The following is a 25,526-nucleotide window of genomic DNA, read 5'->3' as shown; positions in this document are numbered from 1 at the left end:
CTAATTAGTAGTAGTAGTAGTAGTAGTAGTACTAATTAGTAGTAGTAGTAGTAGTACTAATTAGTAGTAGTAGTAGTAGTACTAATTAGTAGTAGTAGTAGTAGTGTAGTAGTACTAACTAGTAGTAGTAGTAGTAGTAGTGTAGTAGTACTAACTAGTAGTAGTAGTAGTAGTACTAACTAGTAGTAGTAGTAGTAGTGTAGTAGTACTAATTAGTAGTAGTAGTAGTAGTACTAACTAGTAGTAGTAGTAGTGTAGTAGTAGTAGTAGTAGTGTAGTAGTACTAATTAGTAGTAGTAGTGTAGTAGTAGTAGTAGTAGTGTAGTAGTACTAATTAGTAGTAGTAGTGTAGTAGTAGTAGTAGTAGTGTAGTAGTACTAATTAGTAGTAGTAGTAGTAGTGTAGTAGTACTAATTAGTAGTAGTAGTAGTAGTGTAGTAGTACTAATTAGTAGTAGTAGTAGTAGTGTAGTAGTACTAATTAGTAGTAGTAGTAGTGTAGTAGTACTAATTAGTAGTAGTAGTAGTAGTGTAGTAGTACTAATTAGTAGTAGTAGTAGTAGTAGTGTAGTAGTACTAATTAGTAGTAGTAGTAGTAGTAGTAGTGTAGTAGTACTAATTAGTAGTAGTAGTAGTAGTAGTAGTGTAGTAGTACTAATTAGTAGTAGTAGTAGTAGTAGTAGTAGTGTAGTAGTACTAGTTAGTAGTACTAGTAGTAGTGTAGTAGTACTAGTTAGTAGTACTAGTAGTAATGTAGTAGTACTAGTTAGTAGTACTAGTAGTAGTGTAGTAGTACTAATTAGTAGTACTAGTAGTAGTGTAGTAGTACTAATTAGTAGTACTAGTAGTAGTGTAGTAGTACTAATTAGTAGTACTAGTAGTAGTGTAGTAGTACTAATTAGTAGTACTAGTAGTGGTGTAGTAGTACTAATTAGTAGTACTAGTAGTAAGTAGTAGTACTAATTAGTAGTACTAGTAGTAAGTAGTAGTACTAATTAGTAGTACTAGTAGTAAGTAGTACTAACTAGTAGTAGTGGTAGTGGTAGTAACTAGTACTAGTAGTACTGTAGCAATCAGTAGTTAGTAGAAGCACAAGTACTACTACTATACGTCTGTTAGAGCTTGTCGATCAGACTGACTGTGTGAACCAACACATTCAACAACTGAAGGCATGCCACAGCGAGCGCGGTGTGCTCTGACCGATGTTCTAAATGTACTGATAGCGTTTGTAATAGGACACATGGCGGCAGACCTGGCTTGGGTAGTGCGATAGGAAAAAAGCGAGGGATTTGAGTCTATGCGGGGGTGTCGGGAGGTTATAAAGTGGGGAACGAAAGAGAATGACGCCGAAATTGGAAAAAGTACTGGTAGTAGTAGTAGTAATACTAGTAATAGTAATAGTAGTAGTAGTACTAGTACGTACACCACAGCCACTGTTTCTGTCACCATTCGGTCAAGAAGGCCTTTCCAATTCCAGCATCATTCTTTTCCGTTCCCCACTTTATAACCCCCCGCCACCCTCGCGCAGACTCAATCCCTCGCTCTTTTTCTATCTCAATGCCCAAGCCAGATTTGCCGTCATGTGGCCTATTACGAACGCCACCAGTGCACTTAGGACATCGGTCAGAGGGCACCGCGCCATCAGGTGCTGAATGTGTTGGTCCACGCAGTCAGTCTGATAGACAAACTCTAAGAGACGCATAGATAAACACATCGGGGCCTTTGCTGGCTGGGTAGCTGACTAACAGTTCTCCATCTGTTGCTGCCTCTACCGTCTGGTATTAAGACGAAGGAGAGAGCGAATGGACGGATGAACCAAATCCCGACAAAGCGAATAAGAGGTCGAGCTGCAGACAGAACGCGCTGTTCACTCCAAGCGGTTGCCCCCGCTGCCACTGCTGCTGCTGCAATGCCAGTAGTATGCCACAATGATCTTCCGTTGCGATTTCCACTTCGACCTTTTCGACTATTAGTGCTATCATACCAGTGATACTTAGGTAGGTCAGAACGATGACGGTGGAAGCGCTTCAGGTATCGATAGACCATCACATTTCATACGAAGGTTAATGGTCTAGGATCGTACCGATAATAATAACGACGATGAGGACGCTTATGGTGTCATATTGTTGTTTGTGTTGTTTAAGCGGCTGCTATTGCTTCTACGGCTTGTAAAGCACAATTTAATGCAGATCGAAACTTCAATGTGGCGCTGGAAAGATGGCAGGCGATGACCATAGCTTTACTGAAGATAGCGACATGAAGTCGACGCATAGGTGGAGACATAAGGTCGCCGTAAGAGCGCGGTGGTGACGTCCTTGTTTACTAAACTTAAGAACATTTAGTGACCTGGTTTAGGTTCAAAAGCAGGCATGACACTTCGCTGCGCACTGGAAGAGGTCAACCAAGTGTATCAATGCTTAACCGGACCCAAAACTCTGCACAGATGTTAATTTACGCAGAGTTAAACATTTATGTTCGAAAGATACACGTTCCCACGACTGGACCGAAACAAAGAATAATCAAACAGAAGACATATTCCCCTTCTTCGGTGTGCGTAATCTATATAATCCATTACGAGCGGGTACTTTGTAGTTAGAGTACTATTATAGCTAGATTGTCGCATTGAAAAATCAACCATGTAGCACTTGAGTTAATTCTGTCGCGGTTCACACCCTTCTAGACAGCGGAGTCATCGCAGTATTAATCGTTCAAGCATTAACGTCTTAATCGTTGCAGATGCGTCGCCGATTTTGTCGTCTGTTGCTCTTGGAGTCTACCTTGTTGCGCTGCTGGCACGCGTCTGCTGATGCCGTTATCTCTTTTTCGTCTCTCCTACCTATACTGGTACTAGTAGTGTCGATGTTGTCGTCGTCGTCGTCGATGCTGAGCTTTTGCTATTCTACTGGGGTCCTTAATTGGCCACAGACCTATGGCAACGCTCATTTACCGGTAATGACTGACCGCAGATCGAAGTAAAAATACGAGACCACTATAATAAAGTTGATTTTTTTTATATCTTTGGACTGCCGCCGTGCTAAGCATTGCCTCAGACTTCGATAGCGGCGATTGCAACCGTTATTACTATTGGCGACACATAGACGACTATACGATTATAGCCTAACTAGTGACAGTGGATTAGCTCAAAGCAACAAACAGAAATGACGACTGCAGCGTAAGAAAGGTATCAAGAGATACCGTATGTACGAGACGATGAGATAGAAAGAGGTCTAGTCGAAAGGGCAATTCGCTGTCCGGGTACGGGTCGATGAACTCATTTAGTATCAGTCTTCACAGCATAGTCCCATAATGCAACGTCGTTGAGGCTGCCATGGCATAGTAAATGCCACGTGTTTAATGACAGACAGCATGCGCAGTCGTGTGCTATAACAGCCACTGAAGCCGGAGTGCATTTGCGGTGAAGTACTGAATTCTTTTGTCAGTTCGGCGCACCCTAGAACTAATCTCGTCCCTACCCACTGTGCACCATTAAACATGTTCTTAAGCTAACGAGGCACAACTAAAGTACCGGAAGCCTTGCATTGCAGCAGCGGCATCAAGAGTTTGGGATATTGTCTTGGACTGACTCAGAGAATGACTGCTAGCATTATTAACGCACGTTGCTCATTCGAGTATCAGAAGACTCGTACAAATAGAAGATAATTGTAGCTAAGAGCTAATTACCGTCTTTGAAGCTTTGGCCACGTATTTATTTGCTAGCTTCTAACGGATGTCTTTCAGTTAAGGGACAGAGGTATGTTGGTGCTGGCATGCCAGAAAGAATGTTGTCAAACACTATGTAACTTAATTTCTAACGGATCTGTGGTAGTTTTCGATGCGGAATGATGTGCTGCTTTTCATAATTGGTGTATTCATACTTTTAAGCCATTCACATATTATATTTGTTTTTTTTTTGTAAGCAGAGAGTAGTAACAATATTACCGAAGGTAATTCTTGTTATTATTTGAGAAGCATGTTTGACAAACATTACGGAAAAATTAAAAGTTTGTAGTTTTTATTCGGTGCATTTCACATTACCTTCCATTAAACGGTATCGAAAAAAGAAAACGGTGCCGTCACTTCGTGCGCTTGATTTGCCACCAAACATATTCAAGCAACGATGTTCTGCCTATCAAATGTGACGCCTCTAAGTAGTTCTATGTAATACCTTCATACTATCATAGTTGGCAACAGCCAGCGGGATGCTTCATGCAGGACACGTGTAAAAACCCAGATGGCACAACTTATGCGTGCACGTACGCACTGCAGTACAGTTTATTCTTAGAATAACTAAATGTCAATATGCAAAATTAATGCTCGAGTTAGTCTTTATTTATCTTTAGTAATATCATACCGATATATGTGGTAAAGCTAAGCCTTAAGAATCAATCATCATGGATCACTTATCAATAATATCACTAATTGCAGGGTGAGCTGTAACTATAATAATTCGTGATTATTATTCATTGCTGGCTATGATTGGCTTATGAAAATGAGATTATTGTGAACAATTACTTGCAGTGATTTACCACTGTTGCGGTCTCTACGCCTAGAAGTCTTCTTTCTTCAGCAATAGTTTATCCATCTAGATCTGTATTAAGCGTACTGTTGGGAGTGTGAGGATCCAGAGCACTTGGGAACCAATTGTCTCCAGTGGTAACGTCTTGTTGTCTGCCTGCTTACCTCCCTTCAATTGTCTCGCTGACTAGATGGTTATGTTGATGATAATTGTGATCATAGTGGTCGTGATAATTATCTTGGTCAGATGAGAAGTTTCTGACTGGCTACCTTTGGCTGACGGCCGCTGATCGATAGACAACACTATCATTACGAATGTCACCGGCATAACTAAACAGTGAACGGTGGCTAGAAACTGTCCCATAGGACGCTGCGGCCGGCCGACGGTCTTCCTGCAACAAGTACAGTTAGTAGCAGTGTTTTGTTACGGAATTAGCAGCAGACGACAGCAACGGAATCGCAACGCCGCTTGATAATATGTCCTAAGTCGCTCGATCAGCATGATTCAACTTCCTCTCTCTTGCTTTATGTATATGGCATGTATTGTAATCTTCGCGCACTGCTCTGGTTGAAGGAATGGCGGGAGAGCTAACACCACGTGGAAGCAAGACTGAATGTCGCCGGGTAGTAGATGGAGAGAAATACTAGCGTACAAGTAAAGAAATTATTTTTTACAATTCCAACTTAATGGAACCTGCATATATACGGTTTACGATCCACGTCTGTGGATTTATATGTATATATATATAAAGTATGATTTATGTAAAAAGACTGCTTAATTAGATCTGAGTGAGAGTAAGAGTGAAGAAGCATGAAGCTAATTTTGGTGAGAGGCTCCTCCGGTCTTTTTGTTGCTGATTTCTATCTGTTAAACTGTTACCATGTTTGTAATGTTAAACTGATAAACTATTGCCATGTTTGTACTTAAAGTAAGAAGAACGACAAAATATTAGATAAACTTAAAAGGAGATTCAGGCGAATACTAGCAAATTGGCGACTGCTGCCAATTCGCTAGTGCTAGCTTGTTCAATGACTACTTCACGATGGTGGACCGACAATGGTAAAATCTTGATAACTTGGGGAAAGAAGTCATCATTTAAATTGCTTATGTATGAGCTTGCTGTCGTTAGGCCGTCAGGATGTACGGCTACAAGACAGACAATGTCTAACTTAATAATGGTTGAGTACTCTAGCATAAACCAACTCATTTTTCAATCGCCACTGTTTTGCTAGTTGTCTAAGCACCGCTTACCGTACTGTTACGTGCCTGTGGCGTTTCCATAGGATAAGAGAAGGTGCAAGCGATGGCATCTGTGCCACTACCGGCCTAGGCTAGATCACCCGTAGTTCACGTTGGCTAAGCCTCGTATGTACGTAGTTTCAGTGGTGCTATTCGGACTAAATCATCCAGTGGTAGATTTGAGAGTTGTTAGACGACTTATATTTGTCCTTTGGCAAGGCCGACTGGCCGGCCAACTGACCGGAGCCTAACGTGACGAAGATGTAGTGAGTTGTCTCAGAGCCGTAATGTTTTGCCCGGTCAAGTTTAATCGAGTTGGGTTTCTAGGGGTCCTCTGGCTTCCTTATCTGCTTAACCTCTGTAAAAGTTAGTCTACAGGAATAGATATTGAACGGGCTGGCCGAATGGTTGTTACCGCCTTTTTTGCACGGGGACTCTCAGGATCTGCGATACAAGCGAATGCCAGTTGTGAAAGCGTTGTTTTTTTTACTATACTATACATATCGATATAGCTTGTGCATTTTAGTGGTCTATAATGACGGTTGTCCTTTCAACATATTCCGCATGGTAACGCACTTGACATTTTGATTAGGTCATGAACCTGACCAAACAACCACTTCACCCCATGGCGAGTCCCTGAGGGTGGCGCATGGCTTTAGCTTAACGGGCTGACCAATGATCTCCGAGGCTTACATATGTCTAATGTCCATGATCGCATTTCGCTCAACATAACGTATGACACTACGATAATTTTCAGTTTCAGTTATTCCGCGCTATATCTCCTTTTTTTTTCTTTTTTTCTTCTTTTCTAGATCTCCTTTTCCTTGAACTAGGTAAATATAAATGTATAGAATCACGTTTTGCAGTTTTGTTATGTTCTGTTATGACTACGCTCCTCACTCGTTCCTATGTTTTCGTAGGTGCCACGAAGTCCTGCTGTATCGGAGATTCATTGAGGAATAATTTGAACATAGGCAATACAAGAAGATCTAAATTTCAGCGAATGTTACGTGTAGTGCATTCATACATACTAGTAAATTCTGTACCAGCCAGGATTTGTGTTGCGAATTTTATTGATTATTAGGTTTGCGCAGTGTAAGATCTTTTCTGCGTACCGTCGAATAAAACACTTCTCGGTGTAATGAGGGTCTCGTATCTATACGAATGACGGTTTTGACCGAGTACTTCTAATACTTGACAATCAGAGCAATTTATTTTTGAAGAATAGTTTTGTGCAATTACATTTTATTGGATCAGATCTTCATCAACTACTTGAAAAAATTAGCTAGAATACTAGAACTAGTAAAACGGATACTGTAACTAAAGTTATTACTGTAACTAAAGTGGAGGCAAAGCCTAGAATTTTTTATTATCTTTATTTATTGACATACATCAGCATATATTTTAGACAGTATGATACATGAAGTCGTTGCTTGCTATAAATAAAACAAAAACGTTATTATTCGCGATGAATGTTACAATACCACAATCTAAATTGAAAGTTAAAGTATGGTATGCCAGGTCGCCAAAATACTCGGGGGGTTATGGATCTTCTGGGTGTCTTATCGTTGAGTGTTGAACTGGCCAAAACTAATAAAAACCCTTTCTATATAAGAACGGTAAGATTGGTCAAGACCTCAGCCTGGGACTTGACAAGCTAAAAAATGTGTTTCATATGTTAATGTGAAAAAAACTTGAAAAATATATGACACCTTTACCAAGACTTAAGTAGCCGTATTTGGGTATATTACGTCAAAAGTTGACATTTGAAATGCTGACGGAGTCCGTAAATATACAAAATCGATCGCCGCATATTAAACGTATTTACCGGACTCATTTTCCGTTGGTGCATTCGAATTTGGTTTACGGCCAAGTACAGTCGAATCCACCTTCAATGAAACAGCATGTAATTGATTTAATCGACATAAGCCACTCGTTAATATAATCTCTTTGATCGCTTATTTTGTCCTCTCTAAACTTCCAAAGACGCTGACCCATTCACTATCAATTTTCATCAAGGTGTTTAATCCTTATACAACCAACGCTAGTTAGCGGCACGCTTACCAACACGCTCGCGTGATTTTAGTTTTTAGTGCTACCAGCAGCAACAACCTTCACCGGAGGCGAGTTCTGCTAAACGAAACGACTCGTCATACCGTCATAATAATTATGATGCTGCCGATGATGGCACTGTTTAAACAAGGAACAACGTCTCGTAACGACCGAACGAATGAACTGATTGAACCAGCAGCTTCATAATCGTCCTTATTAACAGAAACGTAAATGAATGACCCAATAGCGACGGAATAATGTCTTCTGCTACAGCAGTCGCAGTGTAAATAGCCAACACTCACTGAACCTGCAAATCGAAATCAATCGGATCTCTGCATGCTTATGATGATGCCACTATCGCCTGTGTTGATTTTTGGCGTTGCGATGTTGTCATCATCGTCGTTTGTCGTTGTTGTTGTTGTGAATACCATTGCTGCTGACGCTATTGCTTGACCGCATCTGACTAACGGCGTCCCGCCTCACGTCGAATCGGGGTTGTTTGTTTGCTGGCTCGCGCTCGATCTCGTCACTGTGGCACGCCGCAGACAACGGCGTCGACTTGCAGTCGGCTTCATTTTGCGGGCTTCCAGAGGAGTAGCGGACAATGAGTGACGGCGCCAGAAGCTGCGAACAACAGCAACAATAATAACAACCAAGGCTGGACGCGGTGGCGATCTGACGGTATAGTAGTGGGAGTGGTAGCTTGCTGCAATCACGTTCATGAACACATGGGAAAACTGAGCACCATCTGCTACAAGCGAGTCCGACGGACTTTAGCTCTTAAACTAGTCGGCTAAAATAATGACTTTGTTAATATGTATTAGAAGTATCTTTTTTTTTATTTTTACACTCTTATCCCAGCCCTCTGTCAGCTTCTGGACAGCTATGTACCTACTATTCGCATCCCCATATAATAATTTTTATATCTATGGTATCGAGAAATAAATCGATTATAGGATATGCCCCCCTGTTGGCTTTCTTAGGACACGAAAAGTTCTGTAATCGCATGGATTTAGATCGGCAGAATAAGAAAGTTGAAGCCAACGCTTGCTCAACTTAAGAAGTAATTGAGGCATGGCGATAAGATCCATTAAGTGGCCAGACTGATCGCTTTCAATTGGCGTGCTAACACTCCAGGAACCTCTTGAAGAACTGTAGGTAGCGAATTGTTTTCATCGTTTCATTTGCGGTGAATATTTCAAAGAAGCAGACGATCTTCAAGCACACATCATCACCTTACGTCCCAACCTGCTTGATACTGTCATTGAATTCGATTTCTCTCAAAGTTGACGCCATTCTCTCACCAAGTTCCTCTCTGGCTTGTGATAGAGACTGAATCATACCTTGTCAATAGTGATCGTATGTCTCAGGGGTGTTTCATTACTGCAAATTGTACGTGGAGTGCTCCACGCGCAACTAGCCAGTAATTAATTCACAGGCACCCACTTTTTACTCAATTTCCCAATTTTTAGTTTTTAAATCATAATTTTGTAATACACTACATGTGAAACGCTATTTTTGGCCAACCACTTTCAGACTCCAGGCTTTGCTTTTTTGTAAATAGTTTCCCAAATTACGACAACGCGTTTTTGTTTTTTCGAGTTTTGACATCTGGTCATCTTCTTATTGGTCTTAAACCCTCTGATCTCTCTTTTCCAAACATTTGCCCCATCACGTATTGTGCTTTCACGCAAGGCCTCCTTGTCTAATGTCTTCTCCAATCTCCGTAGCGCTATGGTTTTTAAGGAATAGAAACCGCAGATCGTTAATTTTTGAAACTAAAAGATGCTTGTAACAGCCATATATATATATAGGTACTATGTAATGGATTAATGGTCACTATAAGTATAGTTTTGGTTTATTTTGTTAATTCACCGACACTTTGTAGTGCATGAAACTTTTTTACTTTTGGCTCTTGTTACATAATACCCTCATTGCTGGACGAAAGGCGGATGCATATCGGTCCGCTCAAGAAATGAGGCTTCGCCCCTGCGCCACTGTTACTGCTGTCTATACCCGCAGACATTGCAGCATTCGACTAACTTTAAGTTCGACTCATTCGCGCTGTTTATGATATGACGGTTGGCGCGGTGTTAGCGAAAACAGCTTCGGCTGAACCGATATTACTGCTAGTGGTGCTGCCAAACTGCTGATGACATACAGGTATAGACGTACATAAGCAGACAACAACAACAATAGCAACAGTACAGTGAACCTCTCTCCCCACCGTCATTGTCCGAGCTAGCTATTTTTGCCCCTTAGCAGCAAGCAACACAACGAGCGTCCTTTCTGGGACAAATAGGAGATTTCTGACCGATCGACCATGCAAGCGACCCTTGTGGAAGGGAACGGAGTGTACACCTGGACCCACTGGCGCATTTACTTCAACCGTTATCGCTATCTTTTAACGGCGTATATATATATATATATATATATATATATATGTATGTGGAGGCAACGACGGCACAAGTAGTAGTTATCGTAGTAGCAATATCAGTAGCTATAGCCCACCAGCGCCGCCATATAGAAGTCGTCCATTTGCCTCTTCTTCTCATTGAAGGACTCACGCTGCGCGTAAGTGTCACTGACCAACAACGGCAAAGAAGCCCGCGGCTTCTTTGCCGTTGTTGTGTGACGCTGGTGACGGCGTGAAGGTGCTCCAACTCATGCTGAAGTTGGCGACGGCGTTAGTGTTAACAGTTTTGTAGCAACATCAGTTTCTTCTCACCGCTTAGTTAGAAGAAGGAACTAAGAAGCTGACCGCAGTTCGATGCTGTTGCGTCGGCGATAAGCGAGTATGATGCAAATGGTCTGTGCGATTATATTGAGGAATAGTCGGCCCCCGAGAGCAATGAGAATCGCGTTCGTATAAGCTGTATGAGGGCGCTAACGTTATTACTGACGCAACTGCGTTAAGTGAGATTAAACTCGCAGCTTGTACAAATGTTGGGCACAAAAGTGCAGTGTCAATGAAGGCGCGGGAGACTCCGCTGATAACTTTAGGAGATGGGGTACTGGGGGATCTACTCCTGTGTGCAAATTTTAGTACACGCATTCATGCATCGGTTAAAGTTGCGACTGCTCGTAAGAAGTCGAAGAACAGGTAAGAGAAGAATCAATATAGTGAACTATCTTTTGATACTGAGAAGCGTTGTTGGACCATTTTTTGTGTATTGTTCGAAATTAATTTAATTTTATGTACTAAAAACTGTTATGAAGGAGTTGCAATGCTACCCGATTCTGGAATATCTTGACGGTTCAGTCTAACGTCGAATCGTCAGGTAGCAGCACTCACTGATAATATCAGAATAGCAAAGGCTATCTCAAGATATTCGAGGCTCGCGTTGTTGCGCTCCACGCAGATACGCACAGCGTCAATGATTCTCTTTTCTTAATATACATGTATGCGAGGCTGACTCTTAACCGATTTATTTCCAATTGTCTGACTGACCATGGCTTTTATAGAACGCCGCAATTGACGCGGTTGATTCGTCGGCTGGTCCACGCCAGTGATGTGTTGCACTTTTAACGTACGAACTATGAAAAGCAGTGGCGGCAGCAGCAGCAACAGGCGGCAACAGAGCTGAAGTTAACAGTGGTCCCACCGTTCGCATTCGCCAGCGTCTTGCCTGGCACCAGCTCTGCGTAGTTGCGACGACGGCGACAGCGGCGGCAACTTCGACTAAGTCAGCCAAGTAAAGCAAGCAGCCAAGCAAGCCATCAATCAAGCGACCCACCGTCCTGCCAGTTACTGCCGTCATATCCAGCGTGAAATCGGTGGAGCAAAGTCGCTGTCTGTAAAGTCAGCGACGAAAAAGACGAGCAGGAAAAATGAAGGAAGAAGGCGCCTATTCACTATCACGTTACATTCAGTCATCAGCCAGTGCGTAATTGTGAGCGTGTAGCGTCAACGCCAGTAGACCACTACTTGCCCTAACTGCGACCGCTGGCGTCATTGCTGCTTCCGACGATGTCTGTGCTGCAGTGAGGCAGCGGTCGAGTAGTAGCATCCACTAGGGCAATAATAAACGAAACGGGCAGGCTTTGCAAGAATAAAGCTTTGGAAAAGGGCGAATGGACCATTATAACAACGACGACTCTTTCGGTCCATTCGATGCGTTCGTAGTGTGCTGATGACTATGGCGATGCTGATGATGATTGCAATGATGAGGAAGACGACAGAGTTGCAGAGCAACGGCGGAAGAGATGTAGGCCGCTGTAGAGGTAGGGGTCAGGCAAGTATACAGACAGCGAAGTTTTTGTCAAGCAGACAGGCACGGGACGACAGAGAAAATTTAGAGGAAGATTTGGTGAACAACGAAGTGAGTTCAGATGTTATAGCAGCTGCTTGCTGCATTACGTGAACACAATGACACGAATGGTCACGAACTGCAACTGCAGAAGTGGGTGTTTTTGCGGCCACGGCATCTACTCCAGCTCCTGTTGATAATGCTGTTGGTCCTACTACCGTAATGGCCTTTGAGCTCAAGAAGTTGCTTGTCATCACCTTACAGTAGAAGTCACCGCCGCCGCCATTGCGAAGTCGATGGACAAATTGAATAACTTTCTAACTTCGCGCCACTAGCAGACGAAATTTCGGTGGTAAATACTTCAGCCATCTAGAAACTTGTTAGTAACCGGTCGGCTTTAGTCCTGGGAAATTAGTTTTTACATCTTTTAGTCTCGAAAATCAGCGTTCAGTGGTCAAGCGTTTTTCTCGAAGGTCACAGCGTTGCAGAAATGCATTGAAAATTGCTGAAGATATTAGACAAGGAGGCCTTAGCGAACGCGTAATACATTAATAGTACGAGCGCTTTAAGGACGGAGATTTTACTGTTGAAGTCCATCGAGGAGGTGACCAAATGAAGAAAATCCGAAGAACAAGAACGCATTTGTGCAATCAAGGAGGCTTCTCAAAAAAGTAGAGCTCAGAGTCCTATGGGGTCTGTCGGTCAAAACTGGCATATCATGTGTGAAGCGTTATAGAACTATAACTAAAATACTGAAAATATAGAAATTGAGTAAGAAGTGGGCTCTCTGTGAATTAACTCCAGGCCAGTTGGAAATGCGCGTGGTGTACTCCATGAGCAATTGGTGGAATTTTACTTAAGTAAAATATAAATAGGTATATATATGTTCGCGTAAACTTGACGAGCTATTTGTTGTAACGGGCATTAATTCAGGTGCTACTATGCTCTGCTTGTTCTTTCTAAAACAAAACAGCGAACTCGTTCTGGCAAAAGACAATTCTTGTTGGAAAGTTAGAAAATATCAACCATTCAATCTCTTCACGCGGGGCAAAGCCAATGAGACTGAAAACCTCGTTTTTTTTCACTCGAAATGGTGGTTCTGTTATTGCCAGTATTTGCGTGGCTATTGAAAAAGTTATCCGAGTACGATTTCTGTGCGGTAAATCGGAGGATCCTCATTAAGATTTGGCTTTGAAAAGCTCAAAAAGCCACTTCTGCAAAAAGTACAGTTCTGCTGTACAGTTGTAGTTCCGTAATCGGATTCATTAAGGCCAAGTTTTATCAAATAGGTCGATTAGATAATAATATTATTATATTGGCAATATTACGGAGCAGAAATATCCTTGACAAAGGCCATACCGTTTTGGATTGTCTGGCTAAAGAAGTGAATCATTTCCTATTCTCAATCAATGTTCATAAACCCTAAATGAGATTATTGAACAAACCGCCAGGAGCTCTGATTCCAATAAACGTCACGTAACTTGAAAAGCAGTGTTTAGTTGTTAATAGGAAACCAACGCTAGCAGTCTCTAGTGAAGTCGTACAAGTGTTTGCGCAATAGGAACAAACAGTAGCCTAATGCTATTTTATATTTATCATCCATGGTTACTTGATTAAAAATTGGCTATGTAGCGCCAGAGTAGATCATGGAAAAGTTAATTTGTCAAATACTGTATACATCTTCGTGTGTAATTTCTGATGTAATTTCTTCATTGTTCGATGATTATTATATGTAACAATAACTTGCCGTGACATGCTGTTTGGTATACATTCCTTCAAACTGTGTTAGTCTAGGTGAACAACGCAAAGTCGTTGTAACAGGTAACAGCCGTTGATAGCAACAGCAGGCACATAGCTATTGATTATTAGCTGTAAATATCTAACTGTTCTATGCCTTTTAGCAGAAATCTCGACCGCCTCTACGTATGCCCTTCAAACGCCTAGTCTCATTACTAAATCTACCAATAAACTGCGACCTGTACAGTGGCTGTACACTGGATCCAATGACGTTGGACAGGTCATTATGGGGAATAGACGACGGAAAATTCGTTTCTCATTTTCGCCTTTTTATTAACGACAAGAGCAGCTATCTTAATAATAACGATACTACGAACGAGTTTTATGCACTGGCCTAATTTAGTGCTGCTGCTAAAGCCAGCCGACGTTTGGTTATATAACTTGTTTTATTGATCTAATCGACTCATAATACGTAGCTTATTTTGTGTTGTCTCTCTTACTTGCTTTTTCACGCAGTACGAGTTAACTTCCATAAATTTTGACTGCTCCGTTCATATCAGCCTTTGCGAATTTTGTAGTGTCCTTTCCGTACCGTGCTGGTGCAAGAGGCCATTTGGCGGCCGAGGCCATGACTCGCGAAAACGAGCAGCCAGACACTAATCCAGCCATGTTGGCCTGGTTGGCTGGCTGCAGTGATGGCTGTTGAAGTTGTTGCCGCTGCTGCTGAGACTGCTGGGGCTTGTGCAGCTAGGGCTATGGTAGTCTCGCCATCTTCGGCGAAGGCAGGGGTCCCGGATGTGGCTGTGAGTAGGCCCGAGTGCCTGGTGTCTTTTCCTCCCTCTGCTATTCTTTTTCGCTCTCGCGGTGTTCGTCTGTCCGCTGATGTCGCCGCCGTCTGCTCTTGACTCTGCGCGATAGTGTATGCGTGTTCTATGTGCCTTCGCGTGCTGCTAGCTACAGATGCCTGCCGGTGTAGCCATCCTGGGCCACAGGGATCCGAGAGGCGAACTGGGACGCAGCAGCGCCGGTGGTGGCGAAGCTGAGAGGAGTGTATTGACCAAGCAACATAGGGCACTAAACTCAGTCCTAACTCTTATGTTGTACTCTGGTGACTGCTACTGCTACCACTTGGTTTATTCGCTTCCGTTTCGTTGCCTTCTTTTTCTTCTTCTAATCTTCTCTGCATCTCTCTCTCTCTCTAGCTTTTTCTCGGTTGTTTTGGGTCGTCCCTTGGCCGTCGTTGGGTTCTGCACCTCTTGCCTGCCTCGACTCGCGATGAGACGATGGTTGTGAAAGAAGCGCTTGAGAATGGTGGTATATACAATAGTACTGCTAGCAGCAGCAATAGCAGTAGTTAGGGGGTGCTAGAGAAGGCAGCCGCCGGTTGCAGAAGCGACCGCATGGCGGGTCTATGAGAAGCAGACGACGATCACGACGACCACGACGACAACAACGACGACGACGAGGATGAAGACGGCTACTACTACGCTGATGGTCGTGGTCGTGGTAGCGGTAGCACTGGCTGCGTAGCAGCAGATGGAAATTGTTTAGTGGCAGCGGCGCGAAGGGAGTTGGGTGGCCGGAGGAAAGGCGCGGGGGGAGAAAGGACGCGTGGGAAAAGCGAGGGCGAGCGCGGGGCAATAACGTTGCTCCCGACTCACTTTTCCCTTTTGTCCCGATGCAAGGGGAATGGAGTAAAGAACGGAGGGAAGGGGGCGGCAAGAGACGCGGTCAACAGGGGAGGAGATGGTGGCTAGCGGCTGCTGCTGTTACTACTACGAAAGACGACGGAGAAACGACTCCCTCTCGTTTCGCTTGTCGACCATCCATTGCTTCCTTTAGTAGTAGGCGCTGGTACTGCTGGCGCAACCTCGAGTTCGTGCTCCCCCTTCCTCTTCTAACTGCTGTGCTCCCACCTAAGACTGCTCTGCAAGCCACTGCCTTCGAACTGCTGCTGCGAGCCGCTGCCTTCATGGAAAGCTGGGGCTAGGCGAAGTGGCTAGCAGTGGGTGATAGGGAAGGACCGGGAGCGGAGGTTAGGAAATGGTTTGGGTTGGAGCAGGAAAAAGGGGGCGAACGAGTGCGAGGGTGAAGGAACGATGAGGGGACCCTCGAACGTCGTCGTCGTCGCCGCCTTGCAGTTGGCAGGTGGTTCGCTGCTGCTTGCTTGGCTGACTGGCTAGCTTCGTTTTGCCTGCTTCTGCTGCTGCTCCATTGCCCCTGGTGCTACGCAGAGCCACTGTACCGCTTCCGCTGCCGCACCACTGCTATCCCTGCCTGCCTGCGAACCCCTGCCTCACATATTCGACCAGGCAAGCAGACAGTGCGGAGGCAGTGGCAAACAGGCAGACAACTCCCTCAACACACATACACACCTCCACAATCATACACCACGAAGTATACACACGTCCTAAAACACATACACACAAATCGATTCTGAGAGAAGGATATACTTCGTGCACCCTCTTAGAGAAGTACACACATATATGCAGGTATTCTTACGCACGACGAACGGGAACATCGATGCAAACGCACCCAGACGCGCGGGGCATGCAGACCCAGGCAGTCATCTTAAGCAACAGCAGTGGCGGTACCCCTGGCAGGGGCGCCGGCGGTGGTCGGTCCGCGTGTCCGTCTGCCCGTCTGCCAGCCCCCGTCGCGAGTCAGCCCGTTTCGACGGTTTCGAAAGACGGCAGTAGCAGAGGGTGGCGGTAGAAGCGGAGGCATCGGTGAGCGGTTGACGCAAGGTTGGTCTCGGCTACGGAGGAGTTATGTGGCGAATTTTGGGTTTAGGTGCGAGGATCAACTTTATGGTAAAAATGCTAGAGTAAGGAAAATGGGCTAGATGGGTAACGCTGGGCTAGGTGGGATAACGCGGATTCTCGATTCTGGCTTCAATGACTCTTCGTCCTCCAGTTTTAGCTTTATTCCTGCCTTGTAGCTCTCGCAGCTGTTCCAGAACGCCCACATCCTGGCCTAAGTCGCCGCTGTCGTGGTCTTCATCCTACTCATCGTTGGAGTGAGCTCGCTAACAGTGACGTGCTAGGTCTTGCCAGTTCTTACCAACCCTTATTCTCTGTACACTAAGGTGTAAAGAGGGGTCGGAAAGTTACGAGGGGGTAGCAAGGGAATGGGAGCTGAAGTAAGGGAAATATAGGTCAGACCGGTGTTAAGGGAAGACCCTGACAGTAGTAACGCTGGCGGAACCTTCTACCAGATCGGCTCCTTTGACTTCCCCACTTCGCTACCTGGTTCGCTGCCCGGAGTCCCTTCGCTGAGATGGATGCTTATCCTCGTTCTACATTCTCTCGTAGTCTTGCTCTGTGTTTCTGAGACCCCGTTGACATTTTCAAAGTAAATCGTTTTGAACGGAATAATAAAGGTGTTTTCGTCGGTTTTGAATTTCCCTATGTTACTGGTTTCCATCTGCGTCTGATGATTGAGCATTCGCTCATAAATATATCATATATGGAAGATCCGTTGACGTAAGATTGAGTCGACATCCAGGCACAAGGCGTATTTCCCACGTTCTTCAGCTTCGTGCTTCCCTTCAGTATTTGTTTTACATACACATGTTTTGTCTGAAACTGTAGAAGACGTATTTGTATTTCATAGATAATATCATATTAATCTAAAAACTTTCGGTTAAAATGTTTTACTCCGGAAAACGTTAGTCATTAATAAAAATGAATGTATTAACTAAAGCGCTGATATCTTCTTGTAGAAAAAATCAGAACTTGATAAAATTGATTTCACGTTGTTTTTGCAGATACGGGGGGTCAGGTTCGAAGTCTCCAGTTCCTGTAGTATATATGGGGAGCAGCGGAAGCAACGACTCATTGCTGATGGCTCCACCCATGGGTGGTGGAGCTCCGCGGTGTACGGCACGGGCCGCGCAGACGGATTTGTCACGAGAAGAGATCGCATCACTGGAGTCAAAAAGTAACCACGATCTCGAACAGCGTGACCTGAAAATCGATGAACTTCAAAGAGGCTCGGACGAACTGCGGAGACAGATCTCGTCACAACAAAAGGTGGGAGAACTGTGCGTGCTACTATATTATAAGCACAGGCTAATTTTAGAAAATCTGATTGAGAAAAGTAAGTCATGTACTTTATGTTGTTATCTCATCAAACGCGTTCTTCTAAGATACCCAATGAAACTCTGTAGGAAAAAGCTAATAAACCTCGATTTTTACACGAAAATTACACGTGCAATTAGTAGCAATCTATTTACATGTCATATGCTTCTCAATAGTTGTATTGTGCCAGAAGCAATTGAATTTCCAGTGTTGTGTTTCCGATAATTTGCATCCATTTTGTTAAGGCTACAACATACCTAGGGATGCCTATTTGTTGTTAAATGGTGCATCTCGGGTGTACTTAAGGTAAAATATCGTTACAAATAATATAATATGAATAATATATGAACCTACAACAAGAAATAAGAGCTTAGACATGGCTAAAAAATACATTTTTACCGCAAAGATTGTTAAAAGATATATTTGTTGAAAGATAAAAAAGATTTGGGGTTTATGAAGCAAACTATGCATGATATAATACTTTTGAAAACATAATTTAAACCACAATAAACAATATATTTATGCAAACAAAACTTTTATGCTTTCATGCGTTAAATTTTTACCGTTTTTGATGTCAACGTATAGTATAAGAAAAAATGTTTTTCTAAAAACTAGATGCAGACTCATCGGCTGAACATATTAATAATTGCTCATTTTCGCCACGTCTAAGCTCTTAATTCTTGTTTTAGGTTCATATATTATTCATATTTATATATGGATAGTCTTGGCCGGACCCCCTCATGTTTTTCTATCATTCGTGCATAAACATAATGAACTATGTTTTTAAATCTGAAGTTTATTCATATTTTAAGACCAGTTGTACAGCAACAGTTATAACGGTTTATTTTTTGCCATTTGAGGTCATGTGACACAGTGACAACTCAATGCGATTTGCAACACAACTACTTCCTTTTCTGTATCACGACGCCATGCCTGCCGAGGTTAAGCAATAAGAGTTTTTCGCCATCACCGTTCTCGTATAGGTGCTCATAGTTGCCTAGTATTGGCCAAAACCGCCATGCAAGCAAAATGCGATAGCTCATCTTGGGGAACCGGTGGGGAAAAGCCAATGCTCTGACAATGCCTCTACAACAGATGGCGCAGTAGCGCCTGCTGGGTGGAAGAAGCAGCAGCGAAGAGCGTAGTGTAAATCTTTTTCACTTCAGCTTCCTTTACGGGCGATAGCACGAAATTCGCTTAATACAGTGGGCGGCAATGAAGTTTGGGTTCAGACTCGAGGTAGGCAAACCGATCGGTCCCATTCCTTACGTTCAGCTTCAAGCCCCAGGCTACAGGCCCATTGAAGGCGTCCTATTTATTGTTGTGATTAAGTGGCAGGTCGTATTACCAGGCGTATACGCACGAGGCTATATATTATACTAGCTGTGGGTAGGGTCCAGTTTTAGTTTATCAACTTATACATCCTGTCCATGTCGGCATTTGCTATTTGCTGATCGTTTAGCATAACAGCGAAATTGGAATGCCAGCTTTGTTTGTGCGGCATGGCGAAACTAGCAATATGGACATGAGTGAGGCTGCCTGTAGCCCAACTGTTTGATGGGTTGCAATCTTATTTGATGGACCAATCCGTTGTTAATGAACGTTGATTGCAAAAAAGAACGGTAAAAATGGGAATACGTTTTGAGTTTCAAATTGCATATAATTGGATACTTAGTACCATATGCGATAGATGATTTCATAAAGTGAGTGAACGTGCGCTTTGCAAACCCTTAATTTTGCTTAAATAGTTTGCGAAAGTGAAGAACACTCATAAAGCATAAGAGTAGCTCTAAACTAGGATATAACAGATTTTTTTACTGTAGGTGCCAAGTATACCAATGTAAAAGTAGAATTCAAGATCTGCGTTGGCATAAACAGTTTCTGCCGCTCCTGCTTTGCCTTTAGAGTGTATAAAGTACAGTTGCATGAATATAAACGTTGCTAATGAACCCGCGGGAATAGATGACCTATATAAACAATATAGTATAAAAGTAGCACTGATTGAATTAACCACGAATATTTTGCAGCGTATCAGTTCATTTGTTTGCGAAGTCGACAAAAAAACGTAAGAGTTTTTCGACGCTAGTTATCCCAAAAGAGAACGTCTAATCAGCAAAATAGCTAGTGTGAAATATTTCTGTTGAGTAAATGCAACTATATAAAGTCATAGAAAGGAGTGAGAACAATCAAGATCATATCTGATATTCTTTCTTGTTCTTATGATTTTTATGTAATAGGTTATAGAAAAGAGCAAGGAGCAGCTGGCCAAGTGCATCGATGTAACGAAACAACTTTTGATCGAGAAATCTGCCATGGAAAAAAAACAGTGTCGGCAAAAATGCATGCAGAACCGACTTCGACTGGGTCAGTTTGTCACTCAAAGGCAGGGAGCAAGTTTCGTCGAAAATTGGGTAAGTTTAATTCTCAAGACTATTCTAAACTGGCAGATAACTAGAAAGCGTACTAATAATTGTCGAACGGCATACCGCAATAAAATAGCGCACGTACCCCATCTAATGTGTAACTCTTCCCTAGATTTTGAGTATGCCTGTAGTTAGAATATAGGTATAGTCATTATAAGTCACACGAGGCGACCTAGAATTTTGACACATTGTCGAGTTTGATCCAGGATAACTCCGCGTCCGAGTTAGATATTTGCATGTGTTTTTCTTAAGCAAAAAGTTGTTTCCCTTTGATATCTAATGATGGCACTTGTGACGACACTGTCACTAGAGAAACGTTAATTGCTATGGGAGGGAGGCGCTTAGGCTAGAACTTGGGCTCCCTTGTTTGTGGCTGTGATTATCCTGCAATTCGGCTTGGTATGCTACGAATGCATTTCCGCATCTATCTTCGTCATTTCCGAATTTTTTAATTTTGAAATGTTAAGGATCTCCTGCCGGGCCCTGACTAGCGTTCTGACATGATACCACACGTTTTCGATCGAATTGAAGTCGAGTAAATTTCCAAGCCGTGGGAAATCCTCAATGACATTAGCGATAAACCTTTAGAGGCACACTTTGCTGTACGACGTGATAACTTGTCATGCATAAACACGTAATTTCCATATGGAAATAATTATCGTACCTGCGGCAGAATTTTCGTCTGAATTAACTGATTATAGCCTTGTTTTTTAAATTCCCGTTAATAAAATTTAAGGCTTGTGCACTGTGGATGGAAATCACGGTCCATGCCATTAGGAATTCATGGTATTTTCCGCGGAACGCCTGCATACGTGTCACATACCCAAAATCTGGAAATGGAACAATCTGAGGGACGGACTCTTTTTTTCAGTCTTTAATTGTTTAACTTTTGAATTGTTTAGTTTACCTGAAACGCGCTTATTAGTGAAAAGCTTAGCAGAGAGCTTTTAGACGGTTTACGGAAACACTAAATTCTAAGCTATGTCGGAGGATTCTTGCGGACACGGTGACTCCATATTTTGTCACTCTTTAACGCAGCTAAGAAAGCCCTACAAATATTTGTCTTTGTAGCGTAGTTAGAACGATTCGATTTCCTCGCTCCGTTGAGCATTGTTTTAGATTTTTGTTTCCTATTTTTCTTGTTGACAGAGTTTTACATTCTTAACTGTACACTTAAGTATTCTGACATCATCGATTTTTCCTCACAGTCCCTTCTATGAATCGAGCTGTTTCAGTCCGCTGCTCCTCCATGAGTCCTTTTCATAATCTCATTGCGAGCTCATGTGTAGTGTCATAAAAGCACGAAGATCATTGAAATTCACTTGAAAATAATCTGTCGTCGTAACAATGTTTTTGTCATTGAATAGATGAAAGTAACGATAATTTTTATGCTACAATTCGAATCCTTTATCTTTCCAGAGATGGAAGGAAACAAAATTGTGAAATACCTGAGCTGTATGTGATAGCCCGAATGTTTCTAATGTTGTGATGAACAGCCATCTTAACCACACGTTTCAATAGGTGTCTTCTTTTACAGCAATTCAAATGCCAAGTTAGTGATCGTGTTGTCATATATGACAAACAATTAGAATAAGGACAAGGTAGCTTTCACATTAAAGAAAGTTCATGCAGATATTTAATTTGAGCAACTTTGACGAAGTCTGTAATTTTTAGGCGGCCTTATTCGATCGACCGATGACTATATATAACCTCCAACGTCTGGTTGCTTACGTTGCATTAAGAGAAGCAAATTGATGCCAATTTAAAACGGGTTTTGTTGTTTTTGCCCTTTACAGGTTGATGGCCACGCGTTCACAGAGTTGCTAAAGAAGCAGGAGCAGGTAGCGTCGGAGCGCGAAGAGATCGAGCGACAACGCAAGCTATTGCAAAAACGGAAACCAATAGGATCAACGCAGGCTGGCAAAGGCCAAGGGGCAAAAGGTGCCACTGGCCAGAATCAAACGACTGGCGGCCTCGTAACGGGGTCTGGTGCTCAAGGCGCACCAAACGGCGGTGGTGAATTTGTTAAACCTGACTCGCCAAAAGACACGGCGCGGTTGACATGGTACGAATACTACGAACAGGAAGAGATTCTAAAGCTTCGAGGCCAAACGCTCAAGAAGGAAGATACCGACCTCCAGCTCGAGTTGGAAAAACTCGAACGGGAACGAAATCTGCATATACGAGAGTTGAAGCGAATCCACAATGAAGATGCGTCTCGATTCAATAACCATCCCGTTCTAAACGAACGATACCTATTATTGATACTGCTTGGAAAGGGTGGCTTCAGTGAAGTACACAAAGCATTCGATCTGAAAGAGCAGCGATATGTTGCGTGTAAAATTCACCAACTAAACAAAGATTGGAAAGATGATAAGAAAGCCAATTACATCAAGCACGCATTACGTGAGTACAACATTCATAAAGCGCTAGATCATCCGCGGGTGGTTCGACTCTACGATGTGTTCGAAATCGATCCAAACAGCTTTTGTACGGTTCTTGAGTACTGTGACGGCCACGACCTAGACTTCTATCTCAAGCAACACAAGAGTATTCCGGAACGCGAGGCAAGATGTATAGTTATGCAGGTATGTAGATGTACGATTCTGCGGAGACATTGCGACAGGAAGAAAAATGAACACAAATAAGTAAGAACGTATATTATTATGTGACAATTCGATATGAAAACCTACTATGTTAGTAATTCTTCTTTTTTTTTTTTACCAGAGCATTAACTAAGTGAAGTGGAACGAGATGGTATATTTTGTGTAGTCTCATGTGGCAGTCTACTAAAGAAACCTTTGAAATTGCAATGCTCATATCTTTCATCTAAAAGAACTGGTACGATATAAAAAGCCATCATACAGAGACAAGCCATCACACGAAGATCTCTAGGTATATCGCGTCTAGTATCAAACAAATCTCTCTGTTTTCGATTGCCGTTTGATTGCTTACAGGTGGTGCATGCCTTAAAATACTTGAACGAGATAAAACCTCCCATAATACATTACGACCTAAAACCCGGCAATATATTGCTGGGTAGCGGATGTCTGTCGGGCGAAATCAAGATCACGGACTTTGGCTTGAGTAAAATCATGGACGATGATAATTACTCTCCGGAGTACGGTATGGACCTCACGTCGCAGGGCGCAGGTAGGTGGCAAAAGTAGCATTTCTCTTGCGAAAAAATCGACGCATGCTTCATGTGTAAAACTTCCTTGTGTGTATCATCGGCCTGGTCTGTTATAGCTGATTTTCTTTACAACAAACATTAGCCTGTATAATATTAGGACCTGACAAGCGAATCTGGCGGACTTTGAAATTTAATAAATTCTGAACTACGCAGTACTAACAAACGAAATTTGGTCGGTAAGTATATTAGCATTCTACACTTATCAGTGAAAAGCGGTTGAATTTGCTCTGGGAGAAATAATTTTAGAAAGAAAAACATTCTTTTACACTCGAAAATCAACGCTCCGTCGTCAAGTTCACATTTCCCTAAGGCCACGGCCTGCGAAAATTCATCGAAGATTAATGAAGGTATAAGCAGTAAGGAAGCCCTAAGCGTAACCACAATGCGTTGCTAGAAAAAGACAAGGACCTATTACTGCAATTAAGGAGGCATTTCACGAAAACAGAACTTGGACCCTAAGAACTCTGTCGGCGAAGACCAGCATTTCACATGTAATGTACCGACCTATAACTCAAATACCGAAAGTGCGGAAAACAGATAAAAAAGTGGGTCCCCCTAAATTGACCTCAGGCCTGTAAGAAAGAGTCGGTTTTCTGATGTATTCCACGTACGTGAAGCTTCAATAACAATGAGTTCAATCCCTACTGTCAGCTGGAGAGAGACCAGATGAGAGAATAGTGTCGTCCTAGAAAGAAATCGAGTATCGATGTCGAGTAGGCTCGGACATAGAACAATGGTAGTAATTCCAGTGGACATCAGGGGTGCTGTAAGCTAAATTTATTTGTTACTATGAGATACTCACCGAAAATGAAACAATGAGTGCAGCCTCCTATTTCAAGTTGTGTAAGACACTCATCGACTGTTGGCACGACAAACGAAAATACGTACTCTGATTACTTGATAACAATGCCAGACCTCATCACTATGCCTCAATTACTTTATGCATTGAGTAAAGGAATTTCTAGCGTTAGTTTCGACTCGCTTATTTTGCCGATTGTGATCCGTGCGAATACGGGGTTCTTCATTCCCCGGAGTAACTAGTGGGCAAGCATATTCCATCATTGATCTATTTTAAGAAGCCATAGATAGAGAAATTACATATGGCCATGCAAATGGTAAGTACATGGCTGTCTAAAAGCCCTCAGAGCGCTATTACAAATGTATAAAAGATGAAGAATATCTCTAACATATATTAAAGACCATAATTTTGGCCCAACTGGTTCAAAGGTTATTCAATTTCAAAGGTTGCCGGATGCGTTTGTAAGAGTTGGAAAATTTTAGCCTCTATAGTTATTTTTATTAATGATAGTATTCATTCCGTTGGACAAAAACGAAGTTCCGATCTAATAAGGTATTCTATAAGAAAGGCTGATAACAATTCATCCTGTTAATACAACACAAAGTGCTTTTGAAGTAGCCTCTATTGTATTTAGATACTCAGCCAGACAAGCAATGTTTCAGGTACATATTGGTACCTACCACCTGAGTGTTTCATCGTCGGTAGAAATCCGCCGAAAATCAGTTCAAAAGTAGACGTCTGGTCAGTGGGAGTCATCTTCTATCAGTGTCTATATGGAAAGAAGCCTTTTGGGCATAACCAGAGTCAGGCGACCATTCTTGAAGAAAATACTATCTTAAAGGCAACAGAAGTGGATTTTCCCGCCAAACCCGCCGTATCGCCAGAGGCTAAACAGTTTATTAAAAAGTGAGTAACTTCTAAAGCATATAATATATGTAATGATACTCTTACAACGATAGGAACGTTCAATTTTTTATTAATTTTACTTCATACGAACGCTGTCGATTAAAAAAAAACACAAAAATAAATCAAGCATAAAACAGGTACTTCTGTAAGAAATTCAGTTTTTTGGGTTTTTCTCGGTAATTCTGGATCACGCATTATTGATAATTGAGGAAATGTCTTGAATGGTCAATTCCATTCATAACAGATAATATAGTACCTATCATTCATTGGATTAGCAAGTGTGGACAGTTTGGAAAATCACTTTAAAGGCAACTTTGACTTTACCAGTAC

The 25,526-nt window shown here is 42.5% G+C and overlaps 1 protein-coding gene across 3 annotated transcripts in view; it reads left to right on the top strand.

Moving 5' to 3' along the window:
* Window positions 1-25,526, top strand: part of Tlk (Tousled-like kinase) — a 47,178-nt gene that overhangs the window by 10,985 nt on the left and 10,667 nt on the right. For 2 of the 3 annotated variants that reach the window (XM_022840728.2, XM_086970156.1), the window contains exons 3-7: window positions 17,563-17,827; window positions 20,113-20,286; window positions 22,095-22,886; window positions 23,256-23,451; window positions 24,953-25,196. In XM_022840728.2, the coding sequence (XP_022696463.1) occupies window positions 17,563-17,827; window positions 20,113-20,286; window positions 22,095-22,886; window positions 23,256-23,451; window positions 24,953-25,196 (1,671 nt within the window). The remainder of the gene's footprint in view (window positions 1-17,562; window positions 17,828-20,112; window positions 20,287-22,094; window positions 22,887-23,255; window positions 23,452-24,952; window positions 25,197-25,526) is intronic. The other variant, XM_022840730.2, reaches the window with a different exon arrangement.

The sequence above is a fragment of the Varroa jacobsoni genome, unplaced genomic scaffold (genome assembly GCF_002532875.2).
Source record: "Varroa jacobsoni isolate VJ856 unplaced genomic scaffold, vjacob_1.0 scaffold_885, whole genome shotgun sequence".
NCBI lineage: Eukaryota > Metazoa > Arthropoda > Arachnida > Mesostigmata > Varroidae > Varroa > Varroa jacobsoni.
The sequence above is the reverse complement of the archived record's forward strand: the minus strand, read 5'-3'. Positions and strand labels throughout refer to the sequence as shown.